Source organism: Opisthocomus hoazin, chromosome 1 (genome assembly GCF_030867145.1).
Source record: "Opisthocomus hoazin isolate bOpiHoa1 chromosome 1, bOpiHoa1.hap1, whole genome shotgun sequence".
NCBI lineage: Eukaryota > Metazoa > Chordata > Aves > Opisthocomiformes > Opisthocomidae > Opisthocomus > Opisthocomus hoazin.
Window position 1 is genome coordinate 7,220,744 of NC_134414.1, and position 15,526 is coordinate 7,236,269.

Here is a 15,526-nt window from a genome sequence, read left to right on the forward strand (position 1 = left end):
GAGCTGCCTGAGCAATGTGGCAGGTGAAAGTCCAAACTCAGAGCTGTGTTTCGGCTGTGGTTCTGTTTTTTCTAATTCAGGGAGGGCGAGATGAGATGGTTTTAAGCCCAAACATGCTGGGTTGTTAACTGCAAGGACGCAGTGCTTGGGCTGTTCCTATATTCCTCCTTATCCTTCACTGAGTAAGTCCTGAGAAGGATGTGCTGGCAGGGCTTCGGAAGGCTTGTGTTTTTACAAAGAGTATTCTGGAGGAGAAGGAGGTGCTAGGGCTTATGGTTTATATAGCGGGTTGGTGGCTGGAGCAGTTTCCCAGGCAGAACCCAAGAAATGCTATTAAAACATCCCAAATCACAATAATTCATGCAATTCACTTGCCTGGACTGCTGCCGTTTCAGCAGCCTGCATTCAGCGGAGCTTCTCTCACCCTGGAAATTTCTTTACAAATAATTGCCAACTAAGAATGACTGGTCCAACCCAGAACTGTCATGTTTTGATAAAGACTGAGCACAGTTGCTTCAAAGGGACACAATAATGACCAGATAATTTGTTTAAAGCAGGTCACTATTTGCAAAAGAGTCCCCGTCCCTGCTCTCTGCAGCAGCTCAACTCTTCTGTGTTTCGAACCTCCATCCTTCTGGAGGACAGCTGGACTTTCCCCAGGCTGCAGGTTTGGCATTGCCCCATCCACACTGTGCGGTGGAGGGATGGGAGGGTGCTGCAGCTGGGTACTGACCTGCCTCAGCTATCGCATCGCACTGCTGCGTGGGTGCATACAGCATCTCAAGACACACGTCAACCAAGCTAAAAAGTCCTGGAGGACCAACACTTCACCAGGGCTGTGTGATGTGCTACAGAAGGGAGTGGCCCTGGTTTTGGCCCTGGGAAGGGCCACCAGTCTCACCAGTGCCAAACCAGACCGCTTGCACCTGCACAATGCTCCACCTGAAGGCACATCACTTGTGTTCTCCTCGTTTCCATTTCTCCCATCCAAATATAATCACGATTTGTCGTTTTCAGCACTTTTCAGATACATATCACAGAATCACAGAATGGTAGGGATTGGAAGGGACCTCTGTGGGTCATCTAGTCCAACCCCCCTGCCGAAGCAGGGTCACCCAGAACAGGCTGCACAGGACTGCGTCCAGGTGGGTCTTGAATATCTCCAGAGAAGGAGACTCCACAACCTCCCTGGGCAGCCTGTTCCAGTGCTCCATCACCCTGAGAGTGAAGAAGTTCTTCCTCCTGCTCAGACGGAACTGCCTCTTCTTCAGTTTGTGCCCATTGCCCCTTGTCATGTCGCTGGGCACCACTGAAAAGAATCTGGCCCCGTCCTCCTGACACCCACCCTTCAGATATTTATAAGCATATATTAGGTCCCCTCTCAGCCTTCTCTTCTTCAGGCTAAACAAACCCAGCTCCCTCAGCCTTTCATCGTAGGAGAGATGCTCCAGTCCCCTCACCATCCTTGTAGCCCTCCGCTGGACTCTCTCCAGTAGCTCCTCATCTTTCTTGAAGTGGGGAGCCCAGAACTGGACGCAGTACTGCAGATGGGGCCTCACTGGGGCAGAAGAGAGGGGGAGGAGAACCTCCCTCGACCTGCTGGCCACACTCTTCTTAATGCACCCCAGGATGCCATTAGCCTTCTTGGCAGCCAGGGCACACTGCTGCCTCATGGTTAACCTGTCGTCCATCAGCACTCCCAGGTCCCTCTCCGCAGAGCTGCTCTCCAGCAGGTCAGCCCCAGCCTGTACTGGTGTGTGGGGTTGCTCCTCCCCAGGTGCAGGACCCTGCACTTGCCCTTGTTGAACCTCATCAGGTTCCTCTCTGCCCAGCTTTCCAGCCTGTCCAGGTCACGCTGAATGGCAGCACAGCCTTCTGGTGTATCTACCACACCTCCCAGTTTGGTGTCATCAGCAATCATCACATATGAGATGTGGTCTGTGGTTAAGGCTTTAGTCGCTTTCTACGAGGAATGCAGAAGAGGACAAGTTTTTCTGTGCTCCCATCTTAAAAGCAAAGAGAGTCTTGCAGTCCCCTGAAAGATAAGCCAGAGGCCTCTTGCTATGGCCTCTATTAAAAACATGATGTGATAAGTCTGCTCTGGCCTATTGAACTGGCATGGCAGGGTGGCTCCCGCAAAAGCACTTGATTTACTACCCGTAATATTTTGATTAAAACATTGGGCTTATCTGGCACGACCACATGAGGCAGAGCCAAACCTGGTTCACCGACAACTTAAAATGTAGCTGTTTCCTTGGCTGCCCTCGGGGATTAGTCCTTGGTCCAATGCATTTCAAAACAGTTATCAATGATTTAAAGCAGGGTCTCTTCCGATGATAAACTGCAGGTGGCATGATGAGTGATGGACGACGGGTACCGGCGAGGGCAGGTCACCGTCGCAGGGTGATCTGAATCCCCTGGCTAAGCACAGATCGAGAAAAAGCACATGAATAACAGCCCGATGCAAACTAATGTGTCTGCCTTGGAGCAAAGGCTGCAAATCAGACCCACAGGAAACCAGGGGCTCAGGGGAGGACGTCAAGGTCTCCATGTGATTGTCTCAACTGGCACTTTCTAGGGCGAGACAGAAGGGACCAACACCTTCCTTGGAGATAAAAACCCGCCATGTGCGCGGGAGCAAGCCCCTGCCTTTCTGCACGAGGTCAGTGGCACCCTCACGCTGAAAGAAAGGTGGCCAAACATGCCAGAGGATGGAAAAATTAAAAATCTCCAGCAGCTGGAAAGCAAGTCTCTGTGCTGTGAGGCTGAAGTTTATCCTTCTAGGGGTAGCAAAGGGGCAGCAGAGAGGGGAATTGGTTGGTGTCAGGGGAACGTTTGCTTTGCGGGATGGCTGGAGAAGCCACACCAGGTCCGGTGGCTGGAAGCTGAAGGATGAGAAACTTGGTCCTGAAAGAAAACACATGTTGCTGGTGGAGAAATTCACATCCCAGAAGGAATGGCCAGAAAGGGGTAGAAGCCTTAGGCAAACCTCGTAAGTGCTAATAGCAGCTGGATTCTGCTCACCTAACTCAAGACAGGCGCAGAGAGAGGTCGGCTCTGGTCCCTCTGGCTCTGTTCAGTGCCAAAGGAGAAAGAGAGATGCCATTAATTTGCCCTGCCACAGGCACCCACCCTCAGAGGCGGGGAATCTCTCTGGAGATATTCAAGACCCGCCTGGACAAGATCCTGTGCAACCTGCTGTAGGTGACCCTGCTTTGGCAGGGGGTTAGACTAGATGACCTACTGAGGTCCCTTCCAACCTCTACCATTCTGTGATTCTGTGAATTAGATCCAGTGACCCTTGGCTCTCCTTTTATTCCTAGAAGACCCAATTTCACCTGGTTTTGGAGAGCAGAGCTGTGCCCAGGCAGTAAATCCAGATGGCCATGGAGGGAATCCCTGCTCCTCCTCCAGTGACTGCCACCGCGTCCTATGCTTCACCTTCCAGTTAGGTCATCCCCAAGGACCACGCAAGAATATTTTCCTCAACACACATTTAGCCACGTTTTTCTGAAGTTATTCTTGATCTTCTCCTGAAGCACCAGAACAAGCCATCAGCTGGACCAGGCGGTATCAAGGATCACACAAGGGTTTCCCTAGGTCACTGTGGCAAGGGCTGCCATGGCTTTTTTTCTCCCTCTCGATAAAGGAGAGTCAGATGCACACTTCTCCACTGGACATATCACAGAATCTAATGATTTTTTTGATTTTTTACTTTTTCAGGGGGGTTGATAACTTGGTGTTTCTTGTGCAGAGTGTAGTTTCCCCAGTTTGCTTACCTTCCTGCTAGGATGGGGGCTTCCCCAGTGCCTCAGGGATGCTCCGAATCCCCGGCATTACCTCCTGGACCAGCAAAGCCACGGGCGTACCTGCGATCCTGCACCCCATGTACAGGTGGGGGATGCTCCTGAGGGTGCACATTTGAGGAGTGGGGGGACATTTTGGTCAACTCCTGTACCAGGTCCATCTCCCGTGTAAGGACCAAGTAGCTGAGGTGAAAAAATTCAAGATTATTTTTTTAAAAAAGCACTATTTAAACACAAAATATTCTTTTATTTGTCACCGAAGGCTACACATGGTCACTTCTGTCCATCTTTTTCCTAGAAGGTATCTACATCTGCACTTATTTACAGCCTAGTTGTATTTACACAGTCAAGAATACAGTATTAGAAACACAATGTGTCGAGAAAAAAAATTTCTCAAAAAATTAGTTCCAGACTTCAGGAAAATTATTACACAGGGTAATGACAAGAGTCTCCAGTGCTGGGCTTACAGATGCAGCTTTGATACGAAGTCCTTTTCTTGGCTGGAGCTGCATTAGAAGCCCTCACACAAAATAAACATTGTCTTGTTAATAGAAAAGTGTGGTTCTTTGATTGGTGATTTCAACAACATCCGCAAACTGTCCAAAATTTTCTAATTTTCTTTTTGGAAAGTTCTATTGTTTACTTGAACAGCTTCCAGCTCTGAGGAAAAAAAAAATTATATATGTATGCATATATATTTTCAGTTATTTTTCACTTGTAGTTTTCTATGCTTCCCTGCCCAGAAAGCATTGACCTCTGGGATGGGAGTTCACAGTTGAGCCATGTAATACTTTGTCAGGAACATAAAGCTTTATGGTAATTAAAGGAAAACAGGTGAGAAACACAAAAGTTTTCCCCTGGGCAGGCCGGGTTGGTTTTGGTTCGGGTAGCAGAGGGTGTAAAAGAACCATGGGGAACCGCCCCCAGGACATGCAGTGGCCCTTCATCCAGGAGCAAGACGGGGGTCCTGGACAGGGCCCCGCATGTCCCCACGGTGTCTGTTTAAAGTTTGCTCTGTAGGCACAAGTAATGCTATTTAAATGTACCCTAGAGATGAAAACAAACCGCACATAAAAGCTGCTTTTTTTTTTTTTTTTTTTTACAAAACTCATGAAAATTCTTCAGTGTAATGGGGGGATTCAAATATCTAACTATTTAGCGATCATAATAAAAAGAGTGATTATAATAAAAAGAGATGCTAAAAAACTTGCTGTCCTGTGGAGGACTGTAACAACAGGAGCAAAAATGCCCCAGGCCATGCTCGCCTCAGGACGGAGGATGCTGCCGGCCAAAGGCCAAACGGGAGCCAGATTTAATCCCACCAAACCCCAGCCCCGGCATGGAGGCACGGCATCCATATTTCCCAGGTTTGGCGGTGCTGCCAGAGCGAGGAGATAAAGCAAACAAGGTTTAACGAGCAAAGCAATCTTTTTAGCTCCATTATTAATGTGATAGGCGCTTTATTTCTCCTCTCCGTTTAGAAAGCGGCCGTAGGACTCACTGAGATCCCCGGCCCTGGTTTCTATTATGCAGAGATTGAATCAAAACAGACCGCTGTGCCGTAAATACGAGGGGGGCCCTCTCTGTAAATCGTAAAATTGAATTCTAAAATTTCATGTTAAGAGCCTTGTCTTTGCATAATAGATTGCACTGCCATCTATCACAGTGACACTTACAAGTCACAGCTGAAAACGTACTTTATTAGATTGTTGTTTTTTTTTAAACAATTTTGATTTATTCTGGTTACGCTGTCTGTGTAATAGACTGAGCAGAATCTCACGCCGATCCCTACGCTCAATAAAGCATCTACAGAAATATCACAGAAATCCCTCACTGTTTCTAAGTTACGGCCAACTGGTGTCTCAGGGACCGCTCCCAATCATCTGTGTCTTTTAAACTCGAATGAAGCATCAGGGCTCTTAATGACCTTCCTCTCATCGGCTCTCGCCTGGCATCGTTTAGAGTTGTTGGCCCATTTTCTTCGTGGCTCTGATCAATAGCTGTGATGACAAAGATATGATGAGCTGCGCGATTCCCTCCGGTCACCGCTGCTGAATGATTTTTCCAAGCTTCAGTCTTCAGCAGAAAGGGAAAAAAAAAACAATAAAAAAAAAAAAGAGCTTGGAGGAAACAAATATTGTGGCATTTCTCACGATGCCAAACTGGTCTTGCTCCTCTTCGCTTGGGCTGAGCATGTAGGGTATTTCTCAGCTGCAGAGCCCTTCTGGCACTGTCTTATGTCTGGATGCTACGGCAAGTTGGTCCCATCGCTGTTGTTCCTTCAAATGGAGCATGTTTCGGTATCAGCACCAGCTACTGAGGGCCTGAGCTGTTGGTCCTTACCCACCACTCACACCAGGAGCTGCAGCCCCCGCTCCAGACTGCTGGCCTTCCTCCTCCGAGCTGTGAGCTCTGGCTGTGATCCTTCACACCACCCTTCAGACTGGAGACGAGCCCAGGAGTTCAAAGTAACTTGAGCTACATCTTTGCATCTTGAAGGGAATCCCTTTTTGGTGGAGGAGTGAGTCGCGTTTTTGGGAGTCAAGAAAACGGTGGCTTCTCAAAGTCACAGAATCACAGAATCACAGAATAGTAGGGGTTGGAAGGGACCTCTGTGGGTCATCTAGTCCAACCCCCCTGCCGAAGCAGGGTCACCTACAGTAGGCTGCACAGGACCACGTCCAGGCGGGTCTTGAATATCTCCAGAGAAGGAGACTCCACAACCTCCCTGGGCAGCCTGTTCCAGTGCTCCGTCACCCTCAGAGGGAAGAAGTTCCTCCTCATGTTCAGACGGAACTTCCTGTGCCTCAGTTTGTGCCCATTGCCCCTTGTCCTGTCACTGGGCACCACTGAAAAGAGCTTGGCCCCATCCTCCTGACACCCACCCTTCAGATATTTGTAGGCATTTATTAGGTCCCCTCTCAGCCTTCTCTTCTTCAGGCTGAACAAGCTCAGTTCCCTCAACCTCTCCTCGTAGTGGAGATGCTCCAGTCCCCTCACCATCCTTGTAGCCCTCCGCTGGACTCTCTCCAGTAGCTCTTCATCCTTCTTGAACTGGGGAGCCCAGAACTGGACACAGTACTCCAGATGAGGCCTCACCAGGGCAGTGTAGAGGGGAAGGAGAACCTCCCTCCTCCTGCTAGCCACACTCTTCTTGATGCACCCCAGGATGCCATTGGCTTTCTTGGCAGCCAGGGCACACTGCTGGCTCATGGTTAACCTGTCGTCCACCAGGACACCCAGGTCCCTCTCCGCAGAGCTGCTCTCCAGCAGGTCAGCCCCAAGCCTGTACTGGTGCATGAGGTTGTTCCTCCCCAGGTGCAGGACCCTGCACTTGCCCTTGTTGAACCTCATCAGGTTCCTCTCTGCCCAGCTTTCCAGCCTATCCAGGTCATGCTGAATGGCAGCACAGCCTTCTGGTGTATCTACCACACCTCTCAGTTTGGTGTCGTCAGCAAACTTGCTGAGGGTACATTCTAACTCTTCATCCAAGTCGTTGATGAAGAAGTTAAACAAGACTGGGCCCAGTACTGACCCCTGAGGGACACCACTTGTCACCAGCCTCCAACTAGACTCAGCGCCACTGATGACAACCCTCTGAGTTCTGCCATTCAGCCAGTTCTCTATCCACTTCACCGACCACTCATCCAGCCCACACTTCCTCAGCTTCCCCAGGAGGATATCATGGGAGACTGTGTCGAAAGCCTTGCTGAAGTCAAGGTAGATAACATCCACGGCTCACCCAAGCAAAGCAAGAACGGTTGGGCAGCCACAGCACTGCCCCATGAGGAGGCAAATGGGGCAGGGCAATGGCTGGGATGGGGATTTGTGGCCATCAGTGGAATGGAAATCCCTGCGGACAGCAGACTGCGGTCCCTCAAGGAGGGCATGGCTCTGTGGGATCACAGGCCATTCCTGCAGCTTCCATGGGAACGCACTTGCGATCTTGTAGAAAAAAACATTTTTCACTAACAAAGGGGGAAATTTAGGGCTTTGAGATTCAAAATGTTTCTAGGTTTTCCATCTAGGTAAAGTGGAAAGGGCAAAGCTTTCACAGAGGCTGAGGATTCAGTACCATAGTAGCTGTCTTTGGACAGATTTGTCCCCAACACTAGACAGCCATCCCTTTTAATTTTTCTGGTGAAAGGCTTTGATAAAGACAAGAGCAACACATACATATATATACTTTTACATTTTTTTTTTTCCCTTTTTTGACATCCATAGTTCCCACGCTGGGTGCAGGTCCAGGAGAAGACCCTCACGGACCCAGTGGGCAGACGGGTGCAGTCCCATCCCATCGCTGCTTGAGGATGCTGAGAAATGCAACCTGAGCTGCCTTCACCATGGCACAGAGCAGGATGGCTCCCAGGTCTAGGCACGCTGCACGTGTGCGGCAGGACTGTAAGACTCTTGAAAAATGGGTGAACTCCTCAAAGTCATTAGCTCGTGCAATAACCTGAAGAGTCTGTGTAAGGCTGTCAAGGTGCCGTCTCAGGCTGGCAGGGTTCCTGTAGGAATATGTCACACTCGAATCCCTTTCCTCGGCTGTGTGGAAAGGTGGCCCATTTACTCTTGCATTACTCCTCTTTGCATTGTAAAACATGGACGTGGATGGATACAGAAGCACCACTTCTCTTCGGAGCCACTCGGATGGGAGCAGTGTGAATGGGACGAACATTGAGCTCTCTTTTCACTGCAGCTCTTTGCCGGGGGTTTATGCCTTTTGACCCAGCATCCCAGAGCTCTTTTTTTCTCCGTGCGTGCTGTTTTAGACACTAAAACCATCACGAGGTTGAGATTCTGGGAGGGATTTGTCGTCCCCGGTGTGAATCAGGGAGGGGGAAGCAGGGAGCTGGGCAGCCCTGTGAAGAGGGTGTTGCCTCCTTTGAGTAGGTGGCAACTGCTGGTTTGGTTAATGCTGCCCCTAATCCCCATCCTCAGGGCAACCGAGGCTTGCCAGGATTTTGATACCAGCAACGCAGGCAGTAATGCCACGGCCTTTTAACCATCCCTGGCAGGCAGCTGCCCAAAGCAATTGCTCCTTCGCCAAAGCCTAGAGTTGGCCCGGCCAACTTGCCTCCTCCCAGCTGGCTCTGCCGGAGCTGGACACCCTTTCTAGCCCAGTTGCCTGTGATTCACCCCTTCCAAAGTAATAAAGGTTGCGTGCTGCAAGGGATGGCTCAAAGTACAGCACTGGGTTACAGCACCAGCAATGTCACCCTTGGTGCAAGCAGGAGGGACCACCAGAAAATCAGGACCATACCAGCATGTGGCCCCAACGTGGGCCAGCCCTGGGGCTCTGCAGCCGCCAAAACTCTGGCCACGCAGCCAAAGGTATTAGGGACTGGGAACTGGAGGAGGAACAGTCTGTTGGGGGAATTTCCATCCCTTCACCTTCTGCCTGGCACGCACCCAGGAACAGACAGGCAAGGCAGACGGAGCTGGCAGTTGGCATCTACGGGAAAACCGTGATAGCACTGGGGTTGCCAACGTTTTGCTGCTCGAGGAGTGCGCGCCCAACACAAGCCCATGCTTTATGTCGGGAGTTGGAGCCTGCAGAGAAGTATCCGGCTGTGTTGGAGGATGTCAGTGGTGGTGGCGCGAGTGCAGAAGAGTTGGCTCTGGGACACGGGTGCGTTGTAGGGCTCCGAGTAAGGAAACAGCCTTGGCATGGATTTGCATGTCTCGGGTTATCTCTCTGCAGAACCGGGAAACAACAACCAAAGCGTATGGAATAAAAAAATATCAGGACTGAGATGTTCCAGAAAGACACGGTGAGAGCTCTTTGAGTCAGGATACGTGCAGGTGTCAGTGTGACAGAGACGTCTACTTGGGACCTGGGTTGGCCATCTCCAGCCGGAGCTCCAGCGAGAGCGGAGGGGCAACGCCTCTGCCTGCAGGAATGGCCCTTGCTACCACAGGGCTGTTCCAGGCAGGGAAGAGGATGCTCAGCTCATCTCCTTGTTCCCTTGAATTTCAAGGACTCTTGCAAATACCAGAGCGCAGAGGTTATGTGAATACAAATTACATTAGCATGCCAAGTAACTTTGTCAGCGGTTTCTTATTAAAGCACTTGGTCCCCTCTGTAGTGGGCATTTCCATTCAGCCTCCCCCTTTTTCACTGCTAACAGTCAACTGGGCTCTCCGTTTAATTCGAGCTTGTGTAAGAAACAGTGAGAGGGTTGATTCCAATATTCCCCTTCTTGTCCCACCACGCACAAGCTGTTGCTACTTATTAAACATTTTAAAATCCCTGCTGCCAAAGTCCCCGGGAGACATTTATCTGCCATAGTCATAAACGACTTGCCAGCATGCTACTCCAAAATGCATTTCCCAGCCGATAAATACGAGCTCCAGAATCAGGAAAAGCAGGGTTTGGCTTGCTCTAATTTTCAGTGGTATGTCACTGGGATACTATAACTACTTTTAAATTCAAATCAGCTTCCTAAAAATTAACTGCTTTTATCAGATACAGCACAGTGGACTGTTAAACATGTAGCCTCGTGTACTGAAACACTATACATTTAATGAAGTTATGCCATTAGCAAATGTACAACATGGGTGCATTAAATCCACCTATAGAACAGCTCTACGTATGAGAGAGGATTTATTTTAGCTTTTCTCAATAGAGCAAGAGTCCCTTTCTTGGCTTTGCTAGGTTTCTTAACTAAAACCAGGATCTGCGCACACACAAAAACCCCCCAAAGTATCTACTCTCATAATGAAAAAAGACTGTTTTTTTTTCTTTTTTTATTCCAGTTCAGGAAGGAAGAGAATCATCTTGCAAGTTAATATAATCAGCTCCTTTGCCTCTATAATCTACTTCTGCTCAGCAGGAGCCCCCAAGAAAACACTTTACGTCCCAAGTGAAACGTGAAAACTACTTGTAAGGTCTCTTTTGAGGCACATGATTCGGACGGTTGCTTTCGGAGTATCGGAATCAGCGTCGTCTTCCATCTCCTTTCTTCCCGAGAAGAGCTCTCCGGCATGCCGCGGGCTCCCCGTCTTTCGGGTGGAAGGCTATCTGTCCCTGCCCCAAATCAGAAAGGGTTAGGATGACACAAGTTAGCACACCCATTTTGCATTTCACATCTAAGGACGTACGTTGACGACTCCCCACTTCAAATTCCTCACAAAGGGGAGGGGGAAAAAAAAAGAGGACAAGAGACAGTAAATATCACTGTGATCACACTACGGCAAAATATACCTTCTGTTCATTGCAAAAAACGCGTGAAGGCCAAATTAAAGAGAAGAAAAAAAAAACAAACTATGTTGCATGAGTTACAGTGCAACCGTATTATTCCTTCTCTTTCTATTTTCCTCCCCCCCGCCTTGTTCAGTTTAGAAAAAGGATTGAGTACAACACAGTCAGGTAAGTGGCCACAAAAGAGTAGCTGTCTTTGGCAAGAAGTCACCGCATCGACCCTCTCTGTCACCTTCTGCCCATTTCGCTCTGTCTCATGAAGTGGATGTTGTTGGCGCTGTCTGAGAGTTCGGGGTACTGCTCCACTGAGATCACAAAATAGCCGTCGTAGCCCTGTACTCGGCCTGTGTTTAGCACTTGTTGCTTCTCCCCTTCTGTCCACGAGCGAATACCCTCCTCCCCATCCCGCAGTCTCTGCTGTTCCCGGGACCAAGCTTGGGTGACAGCGCGCTGTCGGGCCAGCTCCAGGATGCGGGCCTTCTCCTCGTCCAAGGTGGTCCCGTAGCGAGTGTTTAGACACAGTGCACCGTACTGGAGCTGGATGTCCGTGTAACGTCTAGTCCTTCCACTTAGCACTGTGTTGATCTGGGAGACCGTCACATTCACGCCGTTCTCCAGGGTCCTCCTCCCTCCGCTGAGGCCCAGGATGGACAGGTCGCCCTCCGACGGCCCTTGCTTGATGAAATAGTGCGTGTCCACCCCGTCAATGGTGAAGTGCAAGTTCTCCAGGTAATGGGCGTTGTTCAGGATGGCCGCGATCCTCCGCCCATCCTCGTTGGCCACACTGATAATGTCGGTGGCCACGCGCCCGTCCTTCATGGCGAACTTGACACCTTTGCCGAAGATAGAGCCTCCGGAGGCAAAATTCTTGTTCTTCTTGACCTGCCGGCACCCGGCAATGCTGGAGCTGTAGATCCGTTCGAAGCGCTCAAGAGTGACAAAGGCCTTCAGCTGCTTCTGCACTTCACATTGGACTCCCAGAATTGACTGAGCAGGGAGAGAAAGAAGAGAAAGACATGTTAGAAGGAGAAGCCTGATGACCCAGAGGCATTATGAGCATGCTGGAGACCAGCAGAACACCCTGCAAACGTCTAATGAGGAGGTCCACGGGTTTTTTTCCCTCATGACCCTTTAACTCTTCTTAATGGAAGAGATGTGTTGGCAGGTTATTCCCCCTGATACTCATTGTTTCAATAAACTGAACTTTATTTAACCTCACAGACTGAAGGATACAGAGGTAGAAAAGGACTTTTTGTCTCAGTGGTGTGAGGGTCTAGTTTAGACATGCAATTGTTCTGTGCTTCAGTGTTCTTCATCTGCACGTAAGAAATCATTCAACTTGTGGCCATGATGCTTTATAAAATGCTTTCAGATTTTCTGTGAAGAAGTGTGAAAGTATTTCACCTTCACTCTGTAACTCCTTGTGCTACCTTGAAAAGCCCTGCATTACAGGTATGACCCTCAGTGTGGCCATAACCCCTCTATATCCCATTTCAACCTGGCCAAAGCAGGTTATTCAAAACTCAAGGAAGGCCATAAATCCCACTCCTGTTTCCTGCAAACCCTCTGCAATGTGCTAGGCTGCCTGCGCTAAGGCCAGCCACACCTGATACTCGAGTTCTGGCTTATATTGAAGCAAAACTGCTGAGAGACAACAGCTTGGATCATTTGCAGTCAGGTACAATACAAAGTCACTTTTGCTGTTAGCGTATAATGGAGCAAGCACACAGCGAGTCAGCAGCTCATCATTACTGCAAAATGTCTTTGGAAATGCTCTCATCAATTCATGGCAGTGTAGGCTTCTTACAGACCCCTGTTCACGAACAATTATTTGCTCAAATTTCACAAAAGCAAGAGGATGCTACGACAAAACTCTCCCGGCACTGCCAACGGCTCGGTTCAACAATGTAATGACATCCAGGATTAAAAATAGGCTACAAAGAAAAGTTTGCTGCACTCCAATTATATCGAGGAAATCTAACTTCCATGAAGGATATTGCCTTAAACTGTCCACAAGCTAAAGGCTCACATCCTTCCTGGGTGTGAGGAGACAGTTCAGATGATACAGGCATTTCAGCGTGGACTTCTCAACTGAGACTTGTAACGTGGTGAGGGAAGGGAAATAAACCTTCATTTCCACGGTGGCTATTGCCAGGGAAGGGTCTTGAAGCATTAAAGAAATAAAATACAGGGTTTAGCATTGCAACTCACTCAGAGGTTATGAGCAGTTTTGATCTATGAAGGAGAAAACTATAAGAGAACAGAGGTACCCAAGCTCAAGGGCATGTTTTGGGTTGTAAAGCATTAAAATACCCAAGACCCTGGACTGATTTTTATTCAAAGTGCCAAGCAGGCTGGAGTAGCTCCTCCTTCTCCCCTTTTGATTAACAGCACAGTAGTCGGAGCAGGAACCAGTCACCGATGAAAGAGGAGCCCTTTCTGGTTCTCCCCACACTGCCTGTGGGGGATCTCGCACAGCCTAGAGAGCAACATCATTAACAGACTGACAGGGAGCCGAGCTCAGCTCCCCTGCCAACTGTACAAGTGCTCTAATTACGCAAAAAATGGACGTAATTAATGTAGATGTCACTGATGATGGACATGAACCAATTAGGTGTTTAGGCTACACGAAACGCTGTTCTAAATAAGTGTATACCGCACAGCCTTGGTTAGCTGTTTCCTCTTCAGAGTGGTTTAAATGGGAAGGTATTCTTCTCAGGTGCATCTCATATGGTGATGGACTCTAGGTGGTCCTTCCCCACTACCCATGCATGCCGTGTTGCTCTTTCAACTCGCCTCAGTAACTTTCATGAGTGATAGGAAAAGGCATTTCTCATTATTCATGTTGAATCACCGTTTGGTATGAGCTCCTTCATTCAAGGATGTAAATCAGGTTTTCTGCACTCTATTGCTTTGTCCTGTGGTCACTTATGTATCACCATCTCTATATACACCACCATGTTTACCAGCAGTTGAGTGATAAGGGGTCCCTGGAATTAATTGCACCACCTACTGATTATCACCTTAGGGAAGGGAGCTCTGGGAGGTCAGACAGCCCTGGGGGTAGAAGAATTATTCCTATCAGAAATCTCTCTCATTCCCCTTCTATTTTGTCTTCATCGCCTTATTCTTGATGAACTGCAGGAACTCTAGTGCCTTTTCAATTCTCAGCAAATTATTAGGTATAGTTTCCCTGTGAGTGCCTCCAAATTAGGTTGCCCCAACAAACCAGTGGGTCTGGACACCACTCCCTCGTCTTCCGATCCCAAATGAAAAGTGAGTTTGCAATGAGCTCTGAAAACCTGCTGATGCTGCAAGGTCGACACTGTGATATGACAACCTACCATGCCTTGGACAAGTGGGACACACAATTTGTAACCATATGTTTATACTGCTTAAAATAAACTAAATATTCTACAAATAGTTTAATTTTATAATATTGTAAAAGCATGTACTGCTAAAGAGAGTGAGATGTATTGCACCTCATCATTAACACTGGATAATTTAAATTTTAACTCCCAGTTTGGTTTTGGACTCCTCCAACTCCTTTCTCCAAGACATGTTTCCTAACTCTCCAGGTCACTTCTACCTAGCCTCAGGGCCAGGGATCGGTCTTGGACTTCTTTTACTCAGCTGCAGAGATATACTCTAAAATGGGGCTAGGGAGCCTTGTGAGGACAACAGCTGTACAACCAAGTTTAAGAGTGGATGGTGTCCTTGGATTTGCCATGAATTCAGGAAGGATTGTAGCCTGGCTGGCACATGCTGTGATGCAGCAGGTATAGTCAACAGCTGGGCTATGATCTGTCTTCCTTCAGCTCCACAGCCCAGTACCTGGGACCTTCTGACCTGACATAATTTTCAGTTTTCCATATTGTGGTCAAATTCTCCATAGCTTTGAATTTCAGATCAGTAATTGCCCATTCTAAAAGGAAACCCTGATTTTTAAAGTTTTTTTTTTACAGTTTATGTCCCAATATTACTGGACCTTTCCTTGATCTAGATACGTACAGCCTTCGTGATATTATATGAAGTCACACAATTCCCACAGCCCCACTATTCATCTGGATGCCATTTAGAAACAAAATAAGCAGCACCCACCCCGCAGCTGGCAGGACTTGGAGGTTTAAGGGATTACACATGATCTAACAGCAATGGCACTGTTGCTCTCTGCTGAAGGACGCCAACTGTCTTGTTGGTGTCCTCTCGGACTCCATCCAGGATGTCTCCTCCTCTATACTGGGAAAGCGTTTCTCATGTTGCTTGTGACCATGCAGAGATCTGATGTGGCAGACATGTGACCAACCAGAGATTAAATGACTGATTGAAGACATGTGACTGGGAGTCTCTTGACCTCCAGTCAAGTGCCCATTTAGAGACATTGTAGCCGGGGAGCTTGTGAAGCTGGGGGCTGGAACTGCCTTTATTGACAAAGAAACACATCAATCCGTGGCTGTCCCAGGCTTCTGTGCATGCACTTCTCATGCACACTGCAGTCAGTGTTCACTTCCAGACT

At 48.6% G+C, this 15,526-nt stretch overlaps 1 protein-coding gene across 17 annotated transcripts in view; it reads right to left on the reverse strand.

Moving 5' to 3' along the window:
* Positions 1–7,379: 7,379 nt before the first annotated feature.
* Positions 7,380–15,526, reverse strand: part of TENM4 (teneurin transmembrane protein 4) — a 648,250-nt gene continuing 640,103 nt past the window's right edge. For all 17 annotated transcript variants that reach the window (XM_075416263.1, XM_075416294.1, XM_075416284.1 and 14 more), the window contains one exon: positions 7,380–11,997. In XM_075416263.1, coding sequence (XP_075272378.1) covers positions 11,239–11,997 — 759 coding nt within the window. In that variant the 3' untranslated portion in view covers positions 7,380–11,238. The remainder of the gene's footprint in view (positions 11,998–15,526) is intronic.